This window comes from Marmota monax, unplaced genomic scaffold (genome assembly GCF_021218885.2).
Source record: "Marmota monax isolate L192 unplaced genomic scaffold, Marmota_monax_Labrador192_F-V1.1 WCK01_AAM20220418_F8-fsc00178, whole genome shotgun sequence".
In the NCBI taxonomy this organism is placed as follows: Eukaryota; Metazoa; Chordata; class Mammalia; order Rodentia; family Sciuridae; genus Marmota; species Marmota monax.
This window is the reverse complement of record NW_026694501.1, coordinates 1,299,124-1,319,168: the sequence shown is the minus strand read 5'-3', so window position 1 is coordinate 1,319,168 and position 20,045 is coordinate 1,299,124. Positions and strand designations below refer to the sequence as shown.

Sequence of the window (20,045 nt, the reverse complement as noted above, 5' to 3'; positions counted from 1 at the left end):
TCTTGCTCCTGTCCCTCCCCACCTGGACAGTTGCTTCCAGAAGCAAAGCGATGGTCTGACACCTTCCTCCTCTCTCCTTGTGTTTAACTGGGCCATCGCCATGAGGTCTGGGGACGTGGGTTGGGTGGGGGTGGACACAGATGCCATGGCTTCCACAGCTCAGCCACAGCTCTGGGCTGACCGGGAAAAGTGGGAAGGAGATGCCACACTCCCTGATGCAACCGGGAGTCCCTGAGCTCCCAGATTCTCAAATGTCCATGATCACGTGAAAGGTGAACCACGCCGCATGTATAGGACTGAATCTGTTCTCCGTTTTATATAAATGTCTTCACTATATTATTTGAATCCAAGAGGCCCAGTGGAATGAAATTTGCATGTCTATTATTAATTTCCAGTTTCCTTGTTGAGTGCTCTGCTGCATCCATTGGCTCCGAGGATATCACCATTTCTGGATTGATCATTTTAAAAGCATTGAAATCAGAAAACAGTACAATTTCATTTTCATGATGATTTTTCTTTTCCCACAGGAGTGCATTATACCCATGATGACATCATATCTTTGCTTCTGAAGGGAATTACCTTGAAAAATAAATATAGGGTTGTCCCAGTTACAGAAGAGGATTTTTTTTTAATCTCAAGCATGCAATAATTTACCATTTTTTTGCAGATAGAAACGTGGAGGAGAGTTTTTCAATAGAAGTTATAACCCCAAACAAATAACCCGGCTGCAAAGGAAATTTCATTCTGTGCTCAGAGACAGGCATCTTACTAAAATTACTTCTCTGTTATCTGTTCTTCCACAGTGAAGATGCTGTTGCCTTTGAAAAGTCTACTGACTCCAGCAGCATTATCCAAGAGGAAGAAACTGTGAGTTGGTTGAAATAGATGCATCGTAATAGACTCAGAAATATTTAGTAATACTTAATCAGAGACAACTTTTTTTCTATGTGTGATGTTCTTGTGTTGGGTAAGCCTTAACCAGCCACCCATTTGTCCTTTATTGCTGAGTGTTTCCTGTGCACCAGGCACTGCGCTGGGTAAGGTATGTCCTCAAGGAGCATCCTGTTTGCACGTTTGCTGTGTCACTCTTTCTTTAGCCACAATTTAAAAGGGTGTATAGGTTCTTAACAATAAATTTGTCCATAAGGGTCTCTTTTTTATTAATAATTTTTTATTTATATATGACAGCGGAATGCAGTACAATTCTTATTCCACATATAGAGCACAATTTTTCATATCTCTGGTTGTATCCAAAGTATATTCACACCAATTCATGTCTTTATACATGTACTTTGGATAATAATGCCCATCACATTCCAGTATCATTTCTAACCTCATGCCCCCTCCCTTCCCCTCCCACACCTCTGCCCTATCTAGAGTTTGTCTATTTCTCCCACTCTCCCCCTCCCTATCCCACTATGAATCAACCTCCTTATATCAAAGAAAACATTCGGCATTTGGTTTTTTGGGGATTGGCTGACTTCACTTGGCATTATCTTCTCTAACTCCATCCATTTACCTGCAAATGCCATGATTTTATTCTCTTTTATTGCTAAGTAATATTCCATTGTATATATATGCTACATTTTTTTTTATCCATTCATCTATTGAAGAGCATCCACAGTTTAACTATTGTGAATTGTGCTGCTACATAAAGGTCTCTATATTACAGTTATAGCTCTTGTAATTAGGATATCAAAACTATTAATAGCTAATCTATGAATTTTGTGTTGAATTTTAATTGGTTGACCAAGGCAGCATGACATTCTGTGGCACTGTCTTAGCTCAGGCTGCTATAACAAATGGCCATAAACTGGATGGTTTAAAAACCACAGATTTATCTCTCACAGTTGTGGTGTTTGGAAGTCTGAGATCAGGGTGCCGTTGCGGTGGGTACTGATGAATGCTCTTTAATGAGTTGCAGACAGCTGACTTCCTCAGATGTAAGAGGGAGCTGGCCTCCCCTGGCCTCTTTTAGGACGCTATTCCCATTTGGAGAGGGGGGTCCATCCTCCTGACACAGTCACCTCTCAAAGGCCCTATCTCCTACTACCATCACTTTGGGGTCACCATCACATATGGATGGGGGGTGCAAACATTCTGTCCATTACAGATGGTGTCTCATTGACAAGTGTCATTGAACAGATAACTTTTTTAAACTCCTGTTTTGTGACCAGCACTCTTGAGGACTGAAAAAACAGTAACAAAACAGCGACAAGGAACACAGCCTCTTAGCTGGGTAGCTGTGATAGACCTCAAACAATGGGCACCATGTTGGCTGGGCAGGGAGGCCACGGGTGCATTGGGAAACCCAGGGTGGTGGTCAGGGGAGGCTGTAGTTGGCCCCACTGATGAGGGAGGACTTCCTGGAAGAGGTGGTCTGGGTTTATTTCCTACTGCTGCTGTAAGAAATCAGCATAAAATTCCATGGCCATCAACAATACAAACTGATTGTCTTACAATTGTGGAGGTCAGGAGTCTCACAGTGGTTCTCACCGAGCTAAGGTCAAGATGTCCACAGGGCTGTGTTCCTTCTGCAGATTCTGGGAGAGGATCCCTTCCTTGCCTTTTTCCACCTCCCAGAGGCCACCCACATTCCTTGGCTACTGACCCCTGGCTCATGACCCCTTGCTTCATCATCACCTCCAGCAAAGGCAGACTGAGTCCTTCCCTTTCTGCCATCTCTCTGTCTCTCTGTAGCTCGGAAAGGTCACCTGATTTTAAGGACCTTGTGATTGCATGGGGGCACCCAGAGAATGCAGAGTAATCTCCTTGTCTCGAGGTCCTCAACTTCTTCATATCTACAAATCTCACTGTGCCTGTAACATAGTCACAAGCTCTGGAGATCATGATGTGGACTTTTTTTTTTTTTTTTGAAGTGGGTAGTACCGGGGATTGAACTCAGGAGCACTTGACCACTGAGCCACACCCCAGCCCTATTTTGGATTTTATTTAGAGACAGGGTCTCACTGAGTTGCTTAGTGCCTCCCTTTTTGCTGAGGCTGGCTTTGAACTCAAAATCCTCCTGTCTCAGTCTCCCAAGCCACTGGGATTATAGGCGTGTGTCACTGCACCCAGCTGATGTGAACATTTTTGAGGACCACTAGGTATTCTGTGTATCATACTGTCTTTTAAACTCATCCTGGAAGGAATCACAGAGCTTCTTTGTTATGAGGGCCCTTATCTTGGAGGTGTAGTTTGCATTTGAGCAGGGAGGTCGTAGTAGTAATGTGGAGGCAGCAAGGAGACAGGTGTTAGAATGTTGGGGAGAATGATGATGCTAGCCTGGGAAATTTGGATTTGACCCAAGAGATTTTAGGAGACCTTCTGACATCTTCAAAAGGAGAGTGAGAGAATACATTAGCTTTGGTAGTGATAATTTCTGGGAGCAGTGTGTTTAAGGATGAAGGAAGGACAAAGGCATCCTGGAGAATTGATGGAATAATTCAGGAGAGGCAGATGGTGCCTGAAGGAGTAGGTCATAGTTGGGAGGTGTTCCCCATTGTATCCTCAAGATCTGACATCTAGTATGTTCTGTTAGTCAGCTTTCTGGGACTGTAACAAAATAACTGAGATAGTCAACTTTTAAAAAGAAAAGGCTTATTTTTGGTTCACAGTTGTGGAGGTTTCCAGTTCATGGTAATTTGGCCCTGTCTTTTTTGTGTTGACGGTCAAGCAGTACATCATGTCAGGGTATGTATGGTGGAGCAAAACTATGTAGTTCATAGCTGAGATATAAAAAACAGGAAGAGGAAGGGACTAGTGTCCCATAATGCCTTTCAAGGTAATGCCCCCATTGACCTAAAGACCTCCCACTAGGTTCCACCTTTTAAAACTCTGTGCCCTCCCAATAGCACCACAGTCCGGGGATCAAGTCTTTAACACATGGACCTTTGGGGACATTAAATATCCAAATTATAGCATGCATGCTCACTATAGGCTGAGTAAATGATACAAATTCCAATGGCATTTCTTGGGTCTCTTGAAAATTGTAATCTCAATTTAATATACCTGGAAAATCTAAATTGAATTTCTCACTTTTTTCTTTGCCATTTTGCTGAATTGTTTCTCCAACACCCAAATCCTCCCAATTGCTACCTGCATGCCTTCTTTTACAGATATTCAAACTTTGGTAGCTCTGCATCATACAGTTACTTTGGCCTCTGATTTGTTGTAAAGAAAATATTTCAATTCATAATATCTAATATATTTTTTCCCCTAAGGCTAGAGGCATAGCTCAGTGGTAGAGTGCACGCTTAGTATGTGTGCAACCCTGGGTTCAATCCCCAGCACCAAAAAATTAAAATTAAAGCAGAATGGTATTTTTTTTTCCTGAAAAAACAGTTATTTTCACAGTGTATAAGGAAAGAATTATAGTGTAAGTAATTTCTACAGAGGAAGAGACCTAAAGGAATCGGCTTCAGGAACTCATGAATTTACTTTTTATGATGTTTTGAAATAATGCACTTTTACATTCTCCTTGTAATCATTTCTTGAATATCCCAATACTACATTGCCAGATGACTTCTGATTAGGTGAAACAGGGATGTGTTCATTATGTTGAAATGCAAAGATTTTTTGTAGCTTTAGACAAAAAGCAGTCTGCCTAGACCTCTAGTTCTCAACTACAGCATGCTTGGTTGGAAAGATGGTTAAAGTTTTAGACTTCAGGTCTCTTCTGATTCACTTAGGGCCCAGGGATATGGTCCTCAGGTACCCTAAGGGATTCTGGTGTGGATGGCTTCAGGACCACATCTTGAGAAGCGCTGGCTTTGGAAATAGCAGCAGCAGTATTCAGAGAACACTGATGTCACCAGGAAGTCCAGCCATGCTCTTGAGCCGCTGGGTACAGTTGGGGTTTTGCAGTATGAGAAACTAGCCTAGAGTTGGAATTGAGAGCTCCTCGGGTCTTTTCTATTAGAGGAACTAGTGGTCTGGCTGGTGAGCTCTGTGAAATAACCCCTCCTTCTCCATGTCACCCCACCCACATAACAGAGAGGTGCCATTCACCAGACCCCTCCAAATGAAGCCAACTTTCTAGAGTATGTTGGGATGGGGCATAGACAGCATCTAAAGAGAGAATCCTTTGAGTGGTCACCCTTCTATACATCTACCTTACGTATGTATTTAGACATTGATATCCAACTCCATTCCCAAAACATTAAATGGTGGATGGAGCTTTAACCTAGCATCTCCACAATATTATGTGTTTAGTGTGGGTTTTTCCAGGGAGGTCAGTTACTTTCATCAGATTCTCAGAGGGGTTCAGGATGACAAAAGGGTGAGTACAATATCAGTTGATAACAAGGGGACATCATAGTAGGATTCCAGTTGTGCCTGTTCTCTAGCCTGGGCAGCACTGTGTATGATGGTGGCTAAGATTCAGACAAGATACAGTGGCTTTTCTCCCTAAGAGTGGGCACACGTGGTCAGAGGAGCCTACCTGTCCTCGGGTGCCTTACAGATGGAAACCCACCTTTAAGTATGAGGCGTTCCCTAAAAACTCATGTGTGAGACAATGCAAGAATTTTCAAAGCTGAAATGATTGGATGATGAAAGTTGTGATCTGATCATTGGATTAATCCACTGATGGGTTAACTGAGTGGTAACTGTAGGCAGCTTGGATGTGCCCAAAGGAAGCAGGTCACTGGAGATGTACCTTTGGGGTACATACTTTGTCCCTGGTGAGCAGAGCTGTCTGCTTTCTGATTGCCATGCCCTTCCACCTGGTATCATCCTGTATGTGTGCAACCCTGGGTTCAATCCCCAGAGCTATGGAGTTGGCCAACCACGGACTGAACCTCTGAAATTGTGAGCCTCAAATAAACTTTTCTTCCCTAAGTTGTTGTTCTCAGGTATTTTGGTCATAGCAATGAAAAAAACTGACTGAAACACCCTCAGAAGTCATTCTACAAATGAATAACTCAGTTCAACTGTGGGTTATGTGAAGACCGAGACCTTCCACTGTACCTTCACAGAGCAGACACAGGGTTGGGGAGACAATGAAAAGTCACCCCGTAGGCTTTGCAACTCAATGTCCAACTTGTAGGAATTATTTTAAGCTATTGTATTGTAAGGGAGTTTATTCCAAAACCCAGGAAGATCCTGAGGAAGTTATTTCAAATAAAATTGATGTCCTTTCTTCAAATCAGGAGGGGTCATGGCTGCCCTGGCTCAGAGATGGCAGTGTGGATAACACAGAGAGGAATGGCAAATGCACTTTCTGCAATTTCACCTGTTTCCCCCCTTACCATTCTGTTAATTGTTCTTCTAAGGGGAAAACCTCATTTGCCTTATTGGCTATAGTCCTGAGATTTCTGATTAATTAACCATTTTTATGATTCAGACATGATGATCCAGACAAGATAGAGTTTTATTTCAGGGAGCCACAACTGTATGGACAAAGGTTGTAGAAATAGACTCGTGACATTAAAAGATTCATCGATAATATTTTTTATTGGACATGACTGTACTGCACTTGACCCTAACACTGCTATGTTTGGGTAGTATATTACATCCTAACACCTCCATGGTGAGCAAAGTTCATGGAGTTATAGAAAAAAAAAGGTTAAGGTCTTTGGAATGAAAAACGAGGGGGAAGTTTCTGGAATCCATAGAATGTCCAGGAGTGTGGATAACAGAGCATTAACTTATAGTAGCAATGTCATTCTGACATGGATTATATGCCAGAAAATGCATTTTTATTTTAAAGAAATGATCCATTGTGTAAATTATTTCTAGTGTGAAAACCGTTCACCGATAAAGACAGACCCCGCTGGATCTCCTTTGTCTGAATTCAGAAGATGTCCATTTTGGGAGCAAGAGCTGGCAAAGAAACACTCCTATAAAATGGTAGGTCTGTCTCGTAGGGGAGACCCGCTTTCCCTGATGGGTGCTGCTCTAGGCGGTAAATACCTTCTTGTATTGCCCAAGGTCATGGTGATAACACATGGGGTAATATGGCCTCTTCTCGGACCTGTGAGGAGCAACGTTCCCTCCTGGGCTTGGTGGTGGTGGGCAGGACATTCAGGTCTGCCCTTCACATTGTTGGGAAAGGCCCAGCCCTGTCATCTTCTTGAGTGAGGGCCTCCCCATGACAGAGAAGCGAACAGAGACACAGAATTTCTAGACACTGGAGCTGGGAAATAATGGGGGAGTGTCAAAAGTGGGTGGCTTTGTGGTGGTGGAAAAAACCCTTACTCATGTTGTGATACATGAGTTACAACTACCTGACCTACGGGTCCTGCATTACCCCACAAAAATAAAGAACACTGTGACCCAAGTGAAGAGCCCAGCTAAAATGGCCATGTCAGAAATGCAAGAGCTTCCGCAGGGTCTTTGAGGGTCCAGTCATTCCTGAAGTGGCCTGAAAGCTGGGGTAACCTTCTGTGTCCTTCCTAGATGGCTTGCCTTGCTGACAAATACTGCAACTATTGTCAAGACATTTTACAAAACGTAAGGAACCAAGAGCTCCAGAGGGTAGGTTTCTCTCTATAATATACAAGCATTTGCGACTGATTATTAACTGCTTTACCTGATTGGACCCCTCCAGGGAGATGGAGTGGTAATCCACTGTACTAAAGTGCTTATAATGCAGCTGTTTGACAGTGAGTTCTTTTAAGGTGGCATGGATACTCAGTTTAATCATTTGGAAATTCTCCAAGGTGCTAAATGTGGATAACTTTATGCTTTAAGTACAAATTCAGCTTTTCTTCTTTAGAACCTAATTCCAGCAGAGTTTGAATAAATTATTGTTGGTTATGTACATCCTGGAATTTTTAATAATGCTAAAGGGTCATTTTATTAATAAATGCCAACTGAAAAAGAAGCAGGTCATCTGACATGGGTGGGGACTATAGATTTTATTCTAGAAGTGGCTGTGCAACAATGGGTGTAGCTCAGTGGTAGAGCATATGCTTAGCATGTACAAGGCCCAGGGTTCAGTCCCCTTTTGTTAAAAGAAAAATAAAAGAAAAGTATAATTGACAGTGGAAAACATGAATAAATCTTTAACTAACCTGAATTTTATCTTCTTCAGTATCAGATGAAAATCAGGGAAACAAGTGCACATTCAAATGAACATTTTTTTCCAAAGCATTAAGATTCTAAGCACTTAAACTTTATCTAATAATAGACAATCGGCATGAGCCTATAAGGTACCTATGCACTTTGAAAGCATTATAGTGGGTCTTCAAAATAGTCTGTGTTCTATTCGTGCAACATTATACCAACCATCTACCCTGAGTGTCTGACATATTCCTTCACTCACTCACTCATCAAATACTTACTTAAATCAAATCCTGTGACCAGCACCATTTCTGAGAGTAGGAAGATAATGCTTGGGAAACTTGCAGTCTGGTAATAAAAGGAGATATATTAACCAATAAATATGACAAGTTCTAGAATAGCTGTTTATTAATCAGCTTTTCCTTACTGTGTTAGTTAGTTTCTGTTACTATAAAAAAATACCTGAGATAATCAACTTAAAAAGATGAAATGTGCATTTTGGCTCATGGTTTTGGAGTTTTCAGTGGATTGGCAACTGTCCATTTTGAGTCTGTGGAGAGGCAACATATCATGGCAGGGAGCATGAGGTGAAGCAAAATTCCTCATAGCTGGGAAATTGAAAAGAAAAAAAAAAAGAACAAAAAAAAAAAAAAACAGGAAAAAGGACGAGATCAGGGTCCTGAAATCCCCTTCAAGAGCTTTACTGGAAAACCTCCCCCTAGGCCTCCCTGTTACCATTTTTACCACTTTTCCCTTCTCTGATAGCACTATTGCTATCCCAGATTGACCCTCATCCATTCTTACCTTGACTGTGACAAAACCTCCCATCTCTCCCACTTCCTAGAGGCCAAGCCTGTAACACATGGGCGTTTGGGGAACAGTACAGATCCAAACAACAATAGTTACTGTAACAAAATACTAGAGGCAGGCTACTTTATAAAGAAAGAAGATTTATTTCAGCTCATAATTCTGGAGGTGCAAAGTCTAGAGGCCTCAGAAGTGGTGAGAACCTTCTTGCTGGAGCCCAGAGCAGCACAGAGCATCACCATTGCAAGTAACAGGGTTTACATGGGTATGTTTATAGAGCCCCCAGCATTTAGTCCTGAGATCTCCACCCTGATGAGACTTGTCTAATTCTAACCACTTCCCAAAGGCTTCACCTCTAATTCCCTAGTTAGATTGTCTCCACCTTCTTCTTTTTAAAAAAAATATTTTTAGTTGTTAATGGATCTTTATTTTATTTATTGGTATGTGGTGCTGAGAATTGAACCCAGTGCCTCACGCATGCTAGGCAAGCGCTCTACCACTGAGCCACAACCCCAGCCCAAGTCTCTACCTTCTTAATATGTCACAATGGAATTTAAACTTCTGCATGAGTTCAGTGAGGGACAAACCACATTCAAACTGTAGCAAACTATGTGATTAGAATATTGTGGGTGCCCAGTAAGAGCAACAGGGAATGTTATGCTCGAATTCAGGACCCCCAAAAGACCACCAGAGACCCAAGATCGATGTAAGCAGCAAAGAGGTGTTTATTGTGAGCCAGCTCGGTCCTCCGCGCGCACACAGCAACTGGTGACACTGAGAGGCCCCGAGCCCAGGGTTTGCAGCAGTTTTATACATTCTTTGGAGAAGGCAGGGACTTCACATACATCATAGCATCTCTTAGCAAATCATCACACACCTCGGGAAAATCAAATAACAACTCTAAAACACGATTAGCACATTCACTGGTGGGAACAAGTTGGGTAGGGGTGATTGGTCAGTACAAAAGGGGTATTCATTTGAACTGATGGGTTTAAGCCAAGAGGGGTGTTCGTGCTGAACTACATGGTTTCCCAATATGTTATCAACCACCATAAACTACTGGGGGTCATCTGGCATCCCAGGTATTTCCCTGTCTCATGCTGATTGGTGGCTGCTAGGGGGCTGCTATGGGTCCCCACCTAGCCTGACTGAGTGAGGGACACCTGGCGCAGCAGATCTCTCCTGTTATTTGTAGATAAACCACTTAGCAGGGTGGGAATGTGCCTAGGAGTGCTCTGTGGGTCTTCCCAAGGATAAAGGTCATGCCCCCTTCCTTGGACAGGCTTTGCTCCGAAGTAGAGGCTGGTTTTTCAGGAAGGCTAGAGAGTGCCCCTCGAGCAGGCCATGTTGCTGCTAACTCCAGTGGGAAAACTGGAGTTTCCAGGAGAGGAAACAGGATAGGAAATGGATTCCAGGTAGAGCCCGTGAAAAGTCAGCAGGATGTTCACGGGCCTGGCACGATAAAAAGTTCACCATGGTGGGATTTATCTCTAAAGGAGGGGAGCTGGAGGGGAGAGAGGCAAGGAAGTTGGCACTGGAAAGAGAATTCCAATGCACTGAGGAGCCGGTGGGGGAGCAGTGACCCCGGTCAGCCCCATGTCAGCGGGAGGATTTGTCACAGTCAAGGTGAGCAGGGACGAGGGTCAGTCTGGGATAGCAACAGGGCTATCAGAGAAGGGGCCAGAATAGACAGGTGTCTCTGAGGGGTCTGATGACTGGACGTGGTGCTGAGGGAGTGAGCCATGGGTCTGTGGTGGCTAACCCAGGTCCCCACCAGGCCAAGCTCCCAAGTCACCAAGGTGAGAGGGAGTCGAAGGGCCAACCCATCCAGTGCTGTGTTTTTCTGAGTCTCTTTGGAGAAATTTTCTCTAGAATCTTCTCTAGAACACATGCCCCTGATGACAGGATTTCCCATCAGGAACATTCTAGATGGAGCTCAAGAGCTGACCCTTACCCCTTGAGAGTCCACGCGTGGGAAATGGCTCATTTTCTTGGAGTCACTGATGGGTCCCTGAAATGCCTCAGGGTATCTGAGCCTGGGAACTCTTTATCAGCTGGGAACTCAGGTTGGCCACCTCATTCAGGAGTGGAAGGTGAAGAGTCAAGCTGGAGGAAAACAGGAAAAGGAAGAAAGTAGCCATTTTGTTCCTCCACAGAGTCGCCCCCCCCCCGCCCCAAGTCTTTAGCAATGGCTCCTATGTAGAATCACTGCCCGCTTTTGCTCACGCAGTCCTTGGGTGACTTCCCACTTGATGTCAAAGAGGAGACCTCTGTGATGAAACACACCTCTTTCTGAACTGAAAACGATGGAGGAGATCAGTCAGTCCATGAACACTTACCCTTGACTGGGCCACTGTGGCCCAGTCCTCCTCCTATCATAATCACCCAGAGCCCCCTTGTGGTCAGAAACCGCTTTCCCTCTAGACACCACCCTCAAGGAAATAGTCCCATCCAACTGGCAGGCTCCCTCGGAGGCGTTGCTAGAAAAAAAAAAAATATTTATATATATATATATATTTGCATGGTACAGTTGGAAGAGCTGACAGGCAAAGCTTTAGAGTCATTGGAACGAGATTTATCCCATTTTCCTTTGGGGCTCATTATGTCCCTACGGGGGGATTAGCCTCCCAGGGTACACAGTGGTTTCTGTGACACGTCTGTTACCGACGTTAGGTGGAGGACTTGCTCACATCCTTCTGGAGATCTCTGCAGCAAGACGTTGTCATGCTCATGTTATTGCCTGATGTGCACCAGCTCTTGAAGTGCTATGACGTCCAGCTCTACAAGGTAGGGCCACATTGGAGTCTCCACTTTGTACCTTTCTGGAAAGTGACAGCTCCCCACGTCCCTTGCGGTGTGGCTTTGAGTCCTCTGAGGAAAGCTTTTGATCTTTGCTTAAAACTTGGCTTTTCTTTTTAAATTTCCTCACATAAAGAAAAAGCCAAAGTACATAGTGAACTCTGAATTGAGTTAATGTTCTTTCTGTGCACATTTCAACCAAGGGAGGCGTTTGAGGATATTCATAACTGCCCTGGGTTTGGCTTGGGTGGGGTTGGAGCTCCTGACTCTGGAGTGGTTATTGCATTTTTTTTGTGGTGAAAATGGGTTCCTCTTCCACTAGTTGCAAACTTTACCTTTTATTTTGTTGCTGTTTTAAGAAACAGTCTAGGGCTCCCAAGTTCTTAAACACAAGGGAAGAGTGGAGGCAGGATTCAATGCTTATGTGTGTTGGATTTGACTCACCCAATATTGGCCAACGTGGGGCTTTTTTAAAAATTGAATCAGAGGCTCCAAGTGCAGCTTAGTGATAGTATACTTTCCTAGAATGTGAAGGCCCTGGGTTCAATCCCCAGCATCATACACAAAAACCAATCAGATACCAATATTAAAAAAAAAAAAATTCAAACTCTGGCTGCACCAGCCTGCTGTGATGTCCTGCCCAGAAAGCAGTGGCTACCCTGCAGAGCAGGTGGGGACCCTCCCTCAGACTTGGCATGGCCTGTCCCCTCTCTGTGGCATGCGTGAGCATTGGTACTTATAATATTATGAGACACAGTGACTTTATACTTGTGTTGTAGGGAATTGAGGACGTTCTCCTTCATGACTTCTTGGAAGATGTTTCTATTCAGTACCTGAAATCTGTCCGGATATTTAGTAAGAAATTTAAGCTGTGGCTTCTTAATGCTTTGGAAGGGTTTCCAACCCTCTTACAGATCTCCAAACTCAAAGGTCAGTTTCCATGGGAAAAAAAAAATTCTGAAAAACATTCACACTCTTCAGCTATGTTCTGTGGTCCCTGTGCTGTCACACAGGGAACCAGGTCTGGAGGCCTGGCCTTGCTCAGGGTTTGACCTTCCCTTCATGCTGGTGAAGGGGCGCTAGGGCTGATGCGTTCACACCCCTTCCATCTGCTCTCCTGAATAACTGTGTGGGCTTTTGCTGGGTTCCTGGGGTTGGAGATGTGAGTATCATGTTGCTGGGGAGGGAGAACTGGCCGGCGCTGCCCTCCTCAAGCAGATGAGCCACCTCCAGCTCCAACAGCCTTTCCGCCTCTTGCTGCTCTATGCAAAGAATGTCATTTCCTCCTTAGAAATCCCTCTTATGTCCTTAATCCCTCCTATCTCTAGGGCCACCAAGGCTCTCCCACCTTAGTGGTCTCCTTGGGACTTGCATCATCTCCTTGCAACTTTCCAGAATGCCTTCCCCATCTACCTGGCTGCCAGGTTGTAGTCTGTGAATACACGCTGATCATCTCTAATCAGAATATTTGAAATCCAAAATCTGTACCTCTAAACACCAACGTGACACCACACGTGGAAAATTCCACACTTGACTCCACATGACAGGTCACAGCCAAGATGCAGGTGCATTAAAAATACTGTATAAAATTATTTTGAAGCTCTGTGTATAAGATATATATGAAAAAATAAATGAATGTCATGGTTAGACGTGGGCCTCAGTCCCCCCCAAAAAAACTCATTTTGTGCATGCAGATATTCTCAAATCCCCCCAAAATAAAATAATCAGAAACACTTCTGGTCCCAAGTATTTTGGATAAGGGAGAATCAACCCTGTACTCCTTCCACCGAGCTGCCTTTCTGCCAAACCCTGCAGGGGCTTCCTGTTGTGACCAGTCAGCTGTCCCAATGCTCCCTAAACCTGGCCTCTTTTGTGCCCTTCAACTCCATGACCCTTTAAACCCCAGCACACACCTGCTACAGGGGCACCAGGTCTGACAGTCCCAGGAATATCCCTGCATCTTTCTGAGATGCTCAGCATTATCTATAGCTCTTTCCACGATCCTTCCATACCCAGAGCCTGTCCTTCTTGGACCAGCTCACAGTCATCCCCTCTCCAAGCTAGCAACTGCTCTTACCCCCGATTTCTGAGTCTTGCTTCTTCTTCTTTTTTCATATTTATTTTTTAGTTATAGGTGGACACAATATCTTTATTTCATTTTTATGTGGTGCTGAGGATCGAACCCAGGGCCTCACACATGGTAGGCGAGTGCTCTACCACTGAGCCACAACCCCAGCCCGAGTCTTGCTTCTTTTGCAGTTGTTTTCTGAGTGGTAACAGGTGAGCTCTTTCCTTCTCAAAATGCTTACAGAGCAGGACCGGGTGTAATCGCCACCCCCCACCACCCCATCCGTGTTCAGTACTCATGCTGGAAACCTTGGTCCCCGTTTCTTCCACTTGGAAGTTGGGGACTATACAAGGTTGGGCGCGTGGGCCTGTGTGGTTGCCATCCATGCAGGCAGCAGGGAGGACTGACACCCGGGTTCGCTCTGACAGGCATCCATGAAGCAGGGCTTCTGCTCTAGTCTTCTCATGGCTGCTTCAGCACCTGCCCCAATTCAAACCCTTGGTATGTCTGTCTGTCTGTCTGTCTGTCTGTCTCTCTCTCTCTCTCTCTCTCTTCGTGCCCCCCACCAATCTCTCTCACTCTCAGCTTCAGTAGCTTCCTACTTGATCCATCCACCCCTATCCTCTCCCAACCCAGGCGCACTCCCTTGCATCGGTGGAGATCATCCCTAAACAGCAATTTGATCAATTTATGTCCTTCCGGGCCCCCGATTGCCCAGACTGTCTCCTGTCTCTCTCACTTGCCTTGCAAATTTACTCAATTGTTTGGCCTGTGGTTCACCCCTGTCTCTACCTCCCCAGGGACCCCTTGACCCACCAGTGCTCCCCAACCACACAAGACTTTTGGTTATCCCCCGAAAGGCCCTGGTTCCTGATTTTCTCTGGGCCCCCCCCCCCATTCCCCTGGCTAACTCGTACTTTACTTCAAAGCCCAGATTTAATTTCATCTTCTCAGTGAAGCCCTCCCTGATGGATATTCTCTTTCATTTTTTTTTGGGGGGGGTGTCAACTGGGATTGAACTCAGGGACACTCGACCACTGAGCCACATCCCCAGCCCTATTTTGTATTTTATTTAGAGACAGGGTCTCACTGGGTTGCTTAGCACTTTGCTTTTGCTGAGGCGGGCTTTGCACTCTGGATCCCCCTGCCTCAGCCACTGGGATTACAGGCGTGTGCCACTGCGCTTGGCCTGGACACTCTCTTTCAAACGGTGCCCTCCCTTCTTAGAATCCCTCACCTTCTTCTCCTCTGACATTTGAGGGGCACACTTAGCCTACTGTTGAGAGTTCATTTACATATCTGGGGACTCCCTCCTCCTGTGAGTGAACCCCTGGAAGGAGAGGCGGTCCTTTTTCCATCAATTCAGGAGAATCTAGCAAATATTCATTGGGCAGTCTACAAATGTGCCCTAATAGCTGTCAAGTGAGTAAGTGAGCACATCTAAGAGGAAAGTGTCTTCTTCTTGACATTTTCTCTTTTCATCTTTTCCTTTAGTTATTTTCTAAGAGATAAAAAAGTTGGGGGTCTCAGGGTTCTTTGGCAAAAATTCTAAACTCTCTGTCTTCTTCCTCTCAGGCTGCTATAACAAAATTCCAAGCACTGGGTGGGCAGATGTGGTGTCTGGGGATGGCTACTCCCTGTGCATAGACGGCTCTTTTGCTTTGCCCTCAGGTGGGAGGAGAGGTGAGAAGTCTTTCTGGGATCTCTCTCTCTCTCTCTCTTTTTTAATGTCATTGTATAATACTTATTAACATTTTATTTAAAAAGAACATGTTAGTCTTCAAATAATCTCTAAATTTGACTCTACATCATAATTAATATAGCTGCATTTCTCAAAAGGAGACTCTTTACATGAAATCTTTACAAGGAGTTTTTGTATTAAGTTTTCTCCTTATGTCATTTCACACCTTCTTGTCTGTCTAGACAAGAGTTAGTAGAGGTCCCTCTGTTTGATCCCTGCATCCTGTCTAGAAAATGATGTAGACAGGGAAGTCTTTCTTAATCTTGGGCAACCACACCCATATATTCAGCTATTTTGTAGTAATCAATGGTTTCAATGATCAAGAGAACTGAACTGTGTCTATCTATCTTCTTTCTTTTTTTAACTTTGTATATATATATATATATATATATTTCTTACATACATGACAATAGTGGAATGCATTACATTCATGATTAGCCATTCACAGCACAATTTTTCACAACCCTGTTTATAAAGTATGTTCATGCCAAATTCTGCCATTATACATGAGCTCTCTTATTTATTTATTTTTTTGCATTACAATTCTTTTTTTTTTTAATTTTATTTTTCAGTTTTTGGTGGACACAACATCTTTATTTTATTTTTATGTGGTGCTGAGGATTGAACCTAGTGCCCCGCGCATGCCATGCGAGTGTGTTACCGCTTGAGCCACATCCACAGCCCAAGAGAGAGAATTTTTTTTTAATATTTATTTTTTAATTATCGGCGGACACAACATCTTTTGTTTGTATGTGGTGCTGAGTGCATTACAATTCTTAATACACCTTTATACCACAATTTATCATATCTCTGATTATATATAAGGTATATGTTGACACCAAATTCACATCGTCATCCATGTATTTTGTATTGTGATGAGGGTCTCCTTCCACCACCCTTGCTCTTCCCCTTCTCCCTCCCTTTCCCTCCCACCCCTATTCCCTATCTAGAGGTAATCTTCCTCCCTTGCTCTCCCTTCCTACCCTCCTTTGAGTCACCCCCCTTTATATCAGAGAAGACATTCGGCATTTATTTTTTGGGGATTGGCTAACTGCACTTAGCATAATCTTCTCTAATGCCATCCATTTCTTTCTGGAGTCTCTTTTACAAAATCTCTACTCCCACCAGGAGGCCTCCACCCTCATGACTAGGCCTCACTTTCTGATTCCATCACTGTGTGGGAGGGGGTGACACAAGCATTCAGACCACAGTGGCCCCCATGTCAGATGCTGGGCTTACATGGGGATGGACGGAGATTTGAGTCTCATCACTGGGGAAAGGGCCAGGAGACAGAGGAGGGGAGGAACAGATTAGATAGCTGTGCCTCGATGCTCAACCCTGTGCACCTCCTCCTGGCTCTGGCACAGGGGAGCTGGAGGGTGCCATATTGGTAGTGACCATATGTGTTGTTCTTAACAGAAGTCACTGTGTTTGTCAAAAGACTCAGAAGAAAGACATATCTTTCCAACATGGCAAAGGTAGGTTGCAGCAAGGAAACGGGAGGAACAAAGTGGGTTCCTGAAGGGCCAAGAAAAGACTGCAAGTCTCCCCTAAGAGCAGTGGTTGCTGCCTGTTCCACCCACTTCCATCTGCCCCTGGGCAGAGCAGATGGGAGGGCCTTGCTGGCCTTGGCTGGGAAGGCCTGGGGTCCTGTCCTGCTCAGCTAGAAGTCCACCTTCTTTCCCTCCTTGGGAAGCTCCATCTGCCTCAGCTCTCTCTGCACAGGAGAGAAAACAGGTCAGCATTCAAAAAGTGCAGGAGGCAGGCCATGCAGGTACTGCCCCAAGCCAGATGGTGTCAGAAGCTAAAGAGCATCGCAGCAGACCCTGGGACCTACCAACCTACAGACAGACCCCTTCACCCCTGTGCATGGCCCTGAGGACTTGGTGCATCTGGGCTGCCAGGTTCCTCAGCCTTCTCGTGGGGGTCGGGGGTGACCATGTAGCTTCAGTGCTGGAGGAAGGGATGAAGAGAAGATGATACTGTCAGCATTCATGTCTGCAGGTTTCAACCCAGAATTGAAAGCATGCGAAGGCTTACCATGGTTATGTCTGTTCTTAACACAAAAAGACTTTTTTTCCTTGTCATTATTCCCTAAACGATTCAGTATAACAACTATTTATGTAGCATTTACAATGTACTAGCCATTATAAATCATCTAGAGATGACTTAAGGCATATGGGAGAATGTACGCAGGTTATATGCAAAGAGATTTGAGTGTCCACGATTTTGGTATCCATGGGAGTCCTGGCATCCAGCCCTGTGGACACCCCGAGATGACTCCGAAATGCCACATCTGGCACATGGGCCACTTATGAATCTGTTCTGAAATCCCCTGGACAGCAGATCAGGACAGAGCGTGGGGACCGTTACTCAAGTCAGTGTCAGCTCAGAGGAGCTCAGTAGATCTTCCGCTGAGTTGTCCCCACCCTTCCAGCTCCAAGCTCTCCCTAGACTCTGAGTTGGTGGAGGTTGTTACCCACTGCATCCCTCAGGGCCGTCCTGTTCTGCAGCACTGTTACATCATGAGCTGGTCTCTCTGGCAGTGACTCAGCAGCAGGTTGAGGCTCTCCCCACCCTTCCCTCGAAGGTGTCAGTCACCTACCATTTTCCTCTTTAGAGTAGCTTGGGCTTGTTGTATGGGGAACAAAGAGTAAGAAACAGAAGAGCCGCAGTGCCCTTAGAGCCCTGGGCACACCTGCCCCATGCCTTCCAAATGCTGGTTTCCAGCAAGGCAGTTCTAGAACGTGTGAAATTTGAATATTTGAAGTGTCACTTAAGTGTTAATGGAAAATACCCCAATTCACTTTTCTTTCTCCTCCTCAACAATAAAATCCTGCTAATGTGGATGGTGGTGGTGGTGGGGGGACAGCGTTCATACAAAAGTAAAATGGCACAACTAAGTATTATGCTGCCCTGTTTTCCTTAGACTATGAGAATGGTATTGAAAAATAACAGGAGAGTCAGCATCTTGAAGTCAGATCTACATGCCATTGTCAATCAAGGCGCTTTGGATATTTCTAAGAAAGCCCTGGCAAGTGACCCAAGCCATGCAGAGGAGCCGGAGAGCCACACAGAAATGAAATGTAATCTCTCTCCTTGGTTTCTTTATTGGAGCTTTGGGTGTATATTTGGGGATAGCCTGACCATCACTCTGATTTTCTTAATGTAGGTACAATGGGTCTTTACTCTTGGCTGTGCTCATTTCCTATAAGGGGTGAGGAACACCCCAGGGATCACCCCATGGCTCTGTGCTTCCAGAACCTCCCCAAGTGACAAATGGGGCATCAATGCTGATACATGTTTGCTGAGTGACTAGACAAGTATTGCATATTGATATTGCCCCTTGACAATGTTCCTTTCCAGACTATCCTCTTTAGGAAAAAAAAATCTTAATTTCTGCATCTATCTTGTACATGCATATAGATTCAAATGTCTCTCTACCCTGTCCTGAACTGGATTGAGTCAACTCTGTTTCCCACCAGATTCTGATGTCACCACTGTTAGTAGCATTAAATATTATTTTTAATGAGGTATAGTTTAGTAATGGTGCATTTTATCATATTGAACTGGTTTATAAGAGTGAGGTGAAGCATGTGGATATTCTTGCCATTTATTTTCTGACAATTATTTTTTAAGAAAAAAAAAAATCTCCCTTCTATACAGAGCTCGGACTACTGGTCAATTTATCATGTTACATTTCTTGGGGACAAATGTAGTGATAGAAGGGACCCTCCAGACTCGAGGGTTCCTGGAGAAGTTTGGGGGGAGGCTGCAGTATGGTTCTGACCCCCTCTCTAGATTACGGGGTCAGGAGCCAGTCTCTAGGCCTTCAGATGACAGTTGCCAGGAGGGTATATGGGTGCCAGGCTCCCCTGTTTGTGCCCTTCCAGGAGCTCCCTGCCAGGATGCCCTAGCTGCCTCTCCCTCCATGGCGTAACCCCTTCCTGATACACTCAGCTCTAGAGAAATTTAGCTGCCTGCCTAGTCCTGTGGGCTCTTTCAGGGGTCAGCTACATCTTGTTCCTCTTGGGCCAACCAGCTGGTACATAGTAGCATTTCATAACCAGTTGTTGTCTTGATCACATAAAAGTACCACCTAGAAGTTATTCCACCCTCTGTCTTTGACCTTGAAGCAGGGCTGACCTTGGTAAGGTTGTACCAGTTGTACTGAATGCCTACATGTTGTTGACAAATAGCCTCTGCCATCCTCCCACAGGATGGGTATCCTGTCCCTTGTGTGTCCCTTTCCCCTATTGTCCTAGCTGTCCCAAATCTCAGGTCCCCCTAGGGATCCCCCTTCCCTCCAGCCTGACATCAGAAAGGTTAATGCCTAACCTAGCAGGCTTCAGAGCTCTGGACAGCAGTTCTGTAAGAGCCCAAAGGGTTTCCCTCCTAAGGCACTGTCTACCCCAGAAATCCCAGGTGGTCAGCTAAACCCTGTTTCCTACCCAGGGAGCCTCAGGAGGGCATGAGGTTGCCAGGTGCCTGCCAGGCTGGCCTTCCCAGGGATCTGGTGCTCCTGTTGGCATCCTTATGTCCTTCAAAGAGCATGCAGAACTTGGCCAGAAGGCAACACACAGTCACTGGTACCTGGTAGGCACATGCTTCCAAGGTGAGAGG

At 44.9% G+C, this 20,045-nt stretch overlaps 1 protein-coding gene across 1 annotated transcript in view; it reads left to right on the top strand.

The window, feature by feature from the left end:
• Rfx8 (regulatory factor X8) overlaps window positions 1–20,045 on the top strand; it is a 66,759-nt gene that overhangs the window by 28,269 nt on the left and 18,445 nt on the right. The window contains exons 4-10 of the mRNA XM_046419968.2: window positions 804–867; window positions 6,742–6,852; window positions 7,402–7,479; window positions 11,488–11,601; window positions 12,393–12,543; window positions 16,842–16,900; window positions 18,352–18,508. Coding sequence (XP_046275924.2) covers window positions 804–867; window positions 6,742–6,852; window positions 7,402–7,479; window positions 11,488–11,601; window positions 12,393–12,543; window positions 16,842–16,900; window positions 18,352–18,508 — 734 coding nt within the window. The remainder of the gene's footprint in view (window positions 1–803; window positions 868–6,741; window positions 6,853–7,401; window positions 7,480–11,487; window positions 11,602–12,392; window positions 12,544–16,841; window positions 16,901–18,351; window positions 18,509–20,045) is intronic.